This window comes from Crocodylus porosus, unplaced genomic scaffold (assembly GCF_001723895.1).
Source record: "Crocodylus porosus isolate Cpor-Errol unplaced genomic scaffold, CroPor_comp1, whole genome shotgun sequence".
Lineage (NCBI taxonomy): Eukaryota > Metazoa > Chordata > Crocodylia > Crocodylidae > Crocodylus > Crocodylus porosus.
This window is the reverse complement of record NW_017728912.1, coordinates 15,943,708-15,953,064: the sequence shown is the minus strand read 5'-3', so window position 1 is coordinate 15,953,064 and position 9,357 is coordinate 15,943,708. Positions and strand designations below refer to the sequence as shown.

The 9,357-nt window shown below is 39.9% G+C and overlaps 1 protein-coding gene across 1 annotated transcript in view; it reads left to right on the top strand.

Moving 5' to 3' along the window:
- The first annotated feature begins 279 nt into the window (after window positions 1–279).
- The window catches only part of UGT8 (UDP glycosyltransferase 8), a 47,306-nt gene continuing 38,228 nt past the window's right edge, over window positions 280–9,357 (top strand). The window contains exon 1 of the mRNA XM_019534055.1: window positions 280–1,136. Coding sequence (XP_019389600.1) covers window positions 315–1,136 — 822 coding nt within the window. The 5' untranslated portion in view covers window positions 280–314. The remainder of the gene's footprint in view (window positions 1,137–9,357) is intronic.

The following is a 9,357-nucleotide window of genomic DNA, read 5'->3' as shown; positions in this document are numbered from 1 at the left end:
GCCATATATTGGGTGCTGTACCAGTATCTGTACTGACTGAAGTCACTTGTCAAACCTGAAGGGCAGATGGAAAGTGTGAAAGGGAAGGGAGCAGACCCAACAACCTTTTTCTTATTAACAAAGTGAACACTACACCTGTTCTTTTTCTCCCTAAAGCTAGGTGGTGCCTGTGTTGTTTCCAGGTACTGATATGAGAAAAAAATTTTTTAAATAGGATAATGCTAAAAGCTGTCATGGCTGAAAGTCATTTTTGAAAACTAGAAGCCTATTGGATTTAAATTTGTTGAAGTAATTTTTTGTTTGTCATTTCAGCTATGAAGTCTTACACTGCAGTTTTCATTCTCCTGTGGGGCACTATCGGGATAGCCCAGGCTGCCAAAATCATTGTTGTGCCGCCAATTATGTTTGAAAGCCATCTATATATTTTCAAGACTCTAGCCTCAGCTTTGCATGACCAAGGTCACCAAACAGTCTTACTCCTCTCTGAGGGCAGAGAAATCCCTCCATCTGATCACTATAGACTCCAGCGTTACCCAGGGATCTTTAACAGCAGCAGTGCGGATGATTTTCTTCAGTCCAAAATGAGGAGTATATTTTCTGGGAGACCAACAATAGAGGAACTATTTGATATCCTGGATCACTATTCGGAGAACTGCGACATGATTGTGGGCAACCAAAATCTAATGCATGTTCTGAAACAAGAGAAATTTGACCTGCTGCTGGTAGATCCTAATGAGATGTGTGGATTTCTTATAGCTCACCTTTTAGGGGTTAAATTCGCTGTTTTCTCCACTGGTCTTTGGTATCCAGCAGAAGTTGGTGCTCCGGCTCCTTTATCTTATGTTCCAGAATTTAACTCGCTTCTCACAGATCATATGAACTTCCTGGAAAGGATTAAAAATATTGTTTTTCATCTGGTTTCAAGAGTGGGAGTCAATTTTCTGGTTCTGCCAAAATACGAAACGATACTGCAGAAATACAAGGCTTTGCCAGAGCGGTCCATGCATGATTTGGTTCATGAATCCAGCCTGTGGATGCTGTGTACTGATGTAGCACTGGAGTTTCCAAGACCCACGCTACCAAATGTTGTTTATGTGGGAGGAATCCTAACGAAGCCGGCCAGTCCTCTACCAGAAGTAAGGTTTGCTGAACTTTGTGGTCATTCTTGTTAAACATCGATGAACTCCTAAAATGAGTATTTTTTTCTCTCTTAAGGGATTTGAATGTATAAGCATTAATTGGTAAGCTAATATCCTCACATTTTTAAAACAAATGCTGTTTTAGGTTTTTTTTTATTTAATGCACTGTCACAGTAGATAGAAATGCTTTGAGAAAAAAAATAACATTTATATGTAGGAACGCATAGCATAAACATTCCTCTTTCTTGGCTTCTGTAGATGTCCTTCCCTTTTTTTGCTATTGTTTTGAATTAGATATTTTATAATCTAGCAAAGAGGCTGTGATACATGCCAGCTTGGCTGTTAGTAGTGGAATTCTGTACCAAGTGCAAATGAAAGTAGAAAGGAAGTGGGTATGGTTCATTGCATAGTTTTACACGCAAAATTTCTCTTGTTCCTCCATTAACGTGCTTTCTCTTCCCTTATTCCTCATCCCATGACGGGGTTATGACTCCTGTCTGCTGGCTAGAAGATTAAATCATTTCCAATTTTTTTACTACAAACAGATAAAGGTGAACCAATGAAAACAGAGCTGTGACTAAACAAAAATGCCCCTTAAAAATGACGTTTGGCATCGGCATACTATTTAAGTATGGATCATGCAATGCTTGTATTGGCTGCCAAACTCAACATACCTGAACCTCACACTGAAATGATGACAGTGCTTGAACACTGTTAGAAAACTGACTGTAATGATCCTAATGGAATAATTGAATTTCATTGTTTGAATGTATCACATACATGGTATCTAATAATGCCTCTGTTCAGTAATACTTTGACTGACAGAAAGAACAGAATAATTTCACAACAAGTCACATAATTAACAAAGAATAGTTATTCATATATTCACTGCTGCTCTGGTTGCAAGATTAATCTGTTCAATTTGTAGATGCTGTCTGGGCCAGAAAGATATTGGGGTGGAGGGATGTGTGGTTGTAAGATAGTGTAACACTCCATTGCTTAGTTCTCAAAATATTTCATTCTGCTTAGTTTGGAATCTAGCTGAAAACTGTGCGGCGGCCTGGGTTTCACATAACATACTCTTTTAATTCCTAGACTTGTTGACTTCAGGATCTCTTATATTAAAACTATAACTAGTTCTTCAACAGCAGTGATGACTTTTAGATTAGTTCACAAATTGTAGCAGTCTAGAAATTTGGACAGCCTGATTTACAATACTTACATTCATATCTCCATCCTTATTTTTTAAACATGTTATTTTAATTGCTGTCCACTTACAAACAGAAAATAGAAACAACTGCATGGGAATCAAAGAATAAAGAAGGTTCTATATGACAGCAAAAGTAAAGGAAACCAGAATTACATGATGGGATACATAGTTTACATTCATATTTATATACTAATTCTGTCTTTTCTTGTGCATATTAAATTATTTACTATTTAATTAAAGATCTTAAATATCACTGTACTCCATCAATAAGATATGAAGTGGCACACATACAAAATACTTATGATATTTTTGGTAACACAAATGAAAATAGTAGCAATGCCATAAAAATCAGAGACCCCTGTATAACTGTGTGTGTGTGTGTGTGTGTGTGTGTGTTAACAAAAATATCATCACTCCTATGAATGGAAAATAATTGTATTTAACATCTTTAATTAAATATTAAATAATTTAATACAGAATACAGAATTAAGAAAAAATATCTTTTTTTGACAATACTGATCATTAGAGTATTTTTGCTGGGAGAACACAAGCAGCTGAGGTAGAGGGGGAGCAAAAACCCGTGACTACTCTGTTAACCCCCTTCACAGTAGGATGTGGTACCCACTTAGCAGTTCTACTCCAGATGAAGTCACTGCCTGAGTCAGAGTGCCTGCCCATTCTTCTTAAGACAAGTGGGCCCTTGGCTGATTTAGCAGGCACTGCTGGCTGCCAACCCAACTTGAAGAGACCAGACAGTTTGGATTCTGCAGAATCAAACCCTCTTCTCCCCATGTTTCCTTGTTTAAGACATGAACTTCAATTTTCACCAGCTAATTTTTAGGGAAAAAAGTCTGTGTTTATATGCAAGTAAATGTGATATATGTTATAGCATTATATAGGTTATATAAAGTGCTATCACCAGCATTTTAAAATACATTTATTCTTAGTGTCACCATTTCTGTGATGTGGACTTTGTTGGGCACTCTTTGTAGCTTGTTCGGTACTCACTCCTAAGTCAGTACCACTGAGTTGGTCTTGTGATTGATTCCCACTGTGCATATTCAAAGTTTATGAGCAAATAAATCACCAAACAGCAGTCAATAAAAAAGTGGATAAGAGCCCAAACATCTCTTTAAATAATGAATATGTAGGCTGTTTGATAATCAAATGTAGATCATTTTAATTGTGAACGATTCATTTGGATTGAAAGGGAAGGAACTTGATAAAGTCTTTGCAACATGTACTATCTCATTTTCTTGTAAATTTTGCAACTAGAAGCCTCAATCCTCAGGTGTCCCAGAGCTCAGACTGATGCCCTTTTGAGCAGGTAGAGGAGAAAGTGGCCATCTTTTAACATACATAATCTGTGTGACAAAGTAAGTGTCCCTAAATAAATAGTGTCCAGGAAGTATAGCATTTTAGGAGACAATCTGGGTGAGGCCAGTAGGAACTTCCAGGTAGCAGAGGAAGAACCGGCCAGCCACAAGACCCTTTCAAGATCTGTAGTAACAACTGTTCTCTTTTATTGGAAATAGTTCTGTATATAAGTTCCTGTACATAATAATAACTTATTTTCATACAGAAGCCTCATTGAGATACCACAGCCTGGTTTTAGGCAGAAGGCAGGGCAGAGTGGCACCTCAGAGATTAAGGTTGCTTGTAGATGTGAACTGCCTTCCCCCATGGCACTTTACTTTAAATAAGTGCACTCCCACACTGAACACAGTGCGTGCCCAGAAGAGGCATCATGTTAGTTGGACCCAACTTGCTCAACATCTGTACAGATCAAGCGCTTTTGTGGGGCTTTTTTGATGCTTTCGTCTAATAGCTGATTGAATTAAACTGAAATTTTCTTCTTCTGTAGGATAGCCATTTTGGTATATGCTGTAACAGCGAAAAAATTGGTGTCGTGACAAGTTTACCTTTTGCTCTATATGTAAAGGGTTTTCTTAGGCTAGGGAGTTGGTGTTTTCTGAGGAAACAAAGCTTGGGTTTTATTTGTTTGCCAAAAATCTGGTTGAACAGAATAATAAAGGATGAGCAAAATATGAAGGTAGTATGTGTATCTACATGTGCAAAATGTAGCAGTAAACTCTGGAGCAGTTTGAGCACGAGTAAGTTACTTCCAGGCACAGCGCCTACACATGCACCCAGAACCAGGGCAGAGCAGGCCTGATCTGGCAGGGGGAACAGGGAGCTAGCCCCAGGCTTCATGTGACAGCATTGAGTGGTGGAGGGGCTGGCTGTGACATGAGGGTGGAGAACCTGCAGAGCCATGTGCTTCTTGGACTCTTTCTAGTGTATGTTAAGTTGCATATTCTGTTTAGCTTTTACTCATTCCAACTGGGTCAAAGTACTGAGAGGACTTGAAAAAAAATACAACTGGAGGGCATTTGTTTTTATCAGGGTGACGAGGGTGATTTGGTCAAACACAGATAACAATAAATTATGCTATCACTGATGGTCTTGATGTAAAGTATAAAAAATGTTTGAATTCTTGGTCTGATGTATTTAGTTAAACTGGATGACTTTTGTACCCCCTAGTATCTGAATTCCTCATAGGACTATCAGTAAAATACACTAATGTAAGAGAAACTGCGTCTTGGGTGCCTGGGAGCCTTGCCTCTGATTAAGTCATATTACATGAAAACTGGATAAAAGGGGCTATACCTCCCTAGGATGCCTTCAAGGCACTGAATGGAATATTATGTTTCAGTTGCATAAAAACTGGGTATCAACTGTAAAAAGAGCAGTCTTATGTATTTTTTATCATGGACTGTGTTACTCTGAATCTCTAAGGACTCTTCGATAGCTCTTCTAAGTATTTCAGTAAGCAAGCAGAAGAAGCAACAAAGGTTTAATAATTTCATTTCATTGTGCTGCTGTAAAAGTGAAAATCTCTGATTAGAAGCTGCTGAAATCAAGGAAAGCCTATAGTAAACTGTAGAATGATATGATGACTGAATGTCCAGCACTACCCTCAATGCCCAGTTACACCTTTTCTGTGTCTAGTGCTTGGTAAAGACTGCCCTTAGCTTGTTCAGCATCCTGAAGTATAATTAGTGACTATGGTTCTTATCTATGGTTTTCTTTGGAATAAATACAGATCGGTCCATGTGAATTAGTGGCAAGTGTAGAGATGGTCAACTTGGAAAGATTTTGGTCAGTATGCTATTATCGGTGACATTAGCTGGTATGTTTTACAGCCTTCCAGATTTTACCTTTATTCAAGAGTGAGATGGTATTGGCTTTCAAACAGGAGCTGTGCAGGAGTTCAGGGGAGGGACAAAACATTTGATATCTTTAATGCACTAGAAGCTTCTGTGGAGTATAGAATTAGCTCTTAAAGTAAAGTGGCCTTGGAGAATGGCAGCTGGGAAGTATTTTGTACTGAAACTCATCTGTTGACATCTTTGCTTTAAATTGTATTTTGGTTCTTCAGCAACAAACAAGATTCTTAGATCCTCTAAAATGGAAACTTATGCATTTGTGTTTGTAGTAAGAGTTCCTGACAGTGAATATGTGGTATGCCACAGAACTAAAAATGTGCTTTTTTTAAATTAGTTTTTTCTCTTTGCAGATAAAACTGTTGAAGAAATAGGAGTGGCATTACAGCTAGCTTTAATCACAAATTTAAAAACTGGGTCTGTGTCAGACTGACTTTTCTCCAACAGTTGGTATGATGGTGTCAAATTGCAGTTGAACTTATTTAGCTCTAACGTTATTTTGTTGGGAAGCACCGACTGACAGACTTTGTTGAAACAATATTAGTTTATTTTCTAAGATCACTTACTTTGTTAAAATGGCCCTTTTGGTTTTATTTGATTTATATCAGATGGCCCTGGAAGGGAACACTAGGATCAATTATTCTGACCTCCTGTATGAAATGGATTGCACCCAGAAATCTGCCTGGATTCCTGATTTGTGTGTCCAAAGTTGGGAGGTTCTGGAAAATGTAAAATAGTCAGTACATGGGCAAATTGAACTGGCAGGCCTGTTTAAGGATAGGAACACCAGAAACTACATTGTACCTGGCCCTGGAGCAGATCTGCTTGTTGCATCTGCCCTGAGCCTAAAGACACTGGAAGCTGTGGTGTGCCCAGTGCTAGGGCAGAATGCCTGGTCGGTCTGCTCTAGGTCAAGGACCTGTGCAGTAGCTCAGTAAAATTGTACCTTGAGAATTTCTTTAATGCTATAACTGATGACAGGAGTTGAAGGGGAAGTGGAAACTTATTTAAAAAAATCTTATAGCTACAAAGATAAAAAAAAGCTCTAGGCCAGTGGTTCTCAACCTTTTTAGATGCGAGGAACCCCTTGATGGACACAAGGAATCCCTCAGAAAATGCCAGCTCTTAGTTTTCTCTCATTGTTTTTTTACTACAGAAAAAAATAAAGCTATACTTTTGTTGCAGAGAACTCAAATAGACCACAACATGTCAGTGTATTCCTGGATTCCTATTTGACATCTCTGGGTTTATTTTGTGAAGCATGTTTGCACACCTAACAATGCTAAGATTATGTGGCCCCATGAAAAAATCTCAAGGTAGCCCAGGGCTGCGGTACCCTGCTTAAAAATCATCATTTTAATCTTTTAAATAATCACAGAATGATTATTAATAGATACAACATGTTCCCTGTTCTTTTTTGTTGTTGTTTTGTTGCTAGTATTCAGGAATTAACATAATCCTTCATGACATTGGGCAATATAGTTTAAAGTCCTTGCACTGGTGTCTCCATTAAATTTGGCTTTCCTTTCAAGATAACAAAATGAACCTCATGGGCCTCAATCTGCGCCCCCCAAGCCTCTTCCCTCCCCCCTTGCCCCTTCCCCCACAATAGACTTACCACCCAGACACGGCTGCACTTCTGTCCCTGTACATGCTGCAGCTACATGCTGCACGGGGCATTTATTGGCCACATTATTGGCCACATATGACAAAAAAAGTCAATTGCTGATGCTCTTAATTTTCCTCATATCAGTGCTGATCCAGTATGGGATTGATGTATCGGTGCACCTCTCTCTATACACAGCTTGTTTTTGAAAGGCAGAATGAAGGATTATTTCAGAGACATGGCTGCATACAGCAGAGACTCAGCCTAATTTTTAGCTAACTTACCTTCCTTTTTTGCTAAAGAGTGGTCTCCATGGGTAAATCTATGATTTTGAAAAAAGCTAAAGAGCTTCCAGAGCTGTGAAATTGGAGGGGGGAAACATATCTGGTGCAGCTGTTAGGCAGAAAAATTGCTGTAAAATAGGTTAGCTTGATTAGTGGGACATCAAGGTAATTAAAAAGGAGAGCAATCTTTGCCACCTATGGAGTGAAGAACAATGAACCATTAAGCCAACAGGCTCTCTCAGATGCCTGAATAGCAATATCATAGCTGCTGCACTATTGTATAAGGATCAAAGCAAGGTGCTTCAGTGCCAGGCAGAAAATCTGCTTCCCTGATTACTACATGCACCCCAGTTTTGGGAGCCTGATTTTTTGGGGAAAGGTGCATATTCTATGCAAGACATGCTGGTATTTCCCTGTGCAAGGTAGGCCTTGATTTGGTCACCTATGCATTTTGCAGTTGATTTAGTCTTTGCAGCTAGTTTTTATTTTTGGGAAACAAATTGTCTGGAGCATAACTTGGATAATTCTTCATTCTAATGTATTAGTCATTTATTGTTCAGCAAAATCCAAGATCTTTGTATATCTAGTTGAAAGCTTTCTTCTGTGGTATTAACCCAGTATGTTGCTTTCAATAGGTTAAGGCTTGCAGATTTAGGGAATGTTTTTTGTCCCAATAAATTATGTGTTCTGAAAAAGTTACATGCCAAAGGGTTGGTCCTGAGGGCTGGTTTTCAGAGGGCTAATTCAGCTGATGTAAAAGATTATAGCCCGGGGGTGGGCAAAATAGCTGATCCTGCTGGCAGCCGGACTCCGTTTCCCAGCAGCTCCTGCCCACATGGATGGGGCTGGTCTCCATGGAGACTCCAGCTGCACCTGTGCTGTGAAAGCTCAAGACTGGGGTTACCATGGAGACCAGCCTGGCAAGGCACACGGAAGAGCAGAGCAGGGTGCTGCTCCGGAGCCACTGGGATCTTGTGATGGGGGCAGCTTGCTCTGAAGCCAGGGCAGGGCCACGATCTGTAGCCTGCACACTCCAGGCAGTGGCATGCAGGTAGGGGATCACAGCTCTGCCCTGGCTCTGGAGCAAGCTGACCCCATCGCAAGTTCCCAGGTGTTCTGGAGCAGCCCCTTGTCCTGCTTTGCTGTGTGCAGTGCCAGTGTGGCTGAGACTGTTCTCCATAGTAACCCCAGCCTTGAACTTTGCAGAGCAGGTGTGGCTGGGGTCTCCATGGAGACCAACTCCAGCCATGAGCACAGGCGGCTGGGAAATGGAGTCCACAGCCAATTGGATCTGGCCCATGAGTTGGAATTTGCCCATCTCTATTATATCCCTATTGCAGCCACTAGAATGTTTAGTCTTCACTACTGGTACAATTCTAAAGAACCTGATAAAAAGTTAAACATTGAAGGGAATACTATCTGAGACGAGGAGTCTCAGTGAGAGAGTGCACAACAAGATGAACGACAGTTATATAATCCAGCCATGAATAAATGGAAAAAACTTACAGTGTGTGATATGTGGGACCCACGTCCATTGTTCTTTATTGATAGGTCCATAAAGATTGCAGCCACATTCATAGAATCTTCAATGTTGATCTGAACGCATTTCTTTGGAAATTGAATGAGAGTTTTTAAAAAAGTCCCTGAACTGTTTGTAATCAGAGTAAACAGAGACTTCAAAGGAAGTTTCGGACACATTTTGCAATGGTTTTCCACAAAAGGAATTTAACATGCCATACCCAGAATGTAGAATGAAGATGATGTACTGTGGAAATAGGTTTATTCGGATTATCTCTACTTATTGATCCTCCCTTAATTGTGGTCTGTGGCAATTTGTGGAACACTGGGGCACCAGCTGGACCCGTTCTTTTGGTTCCTTTGGGCTAACGAG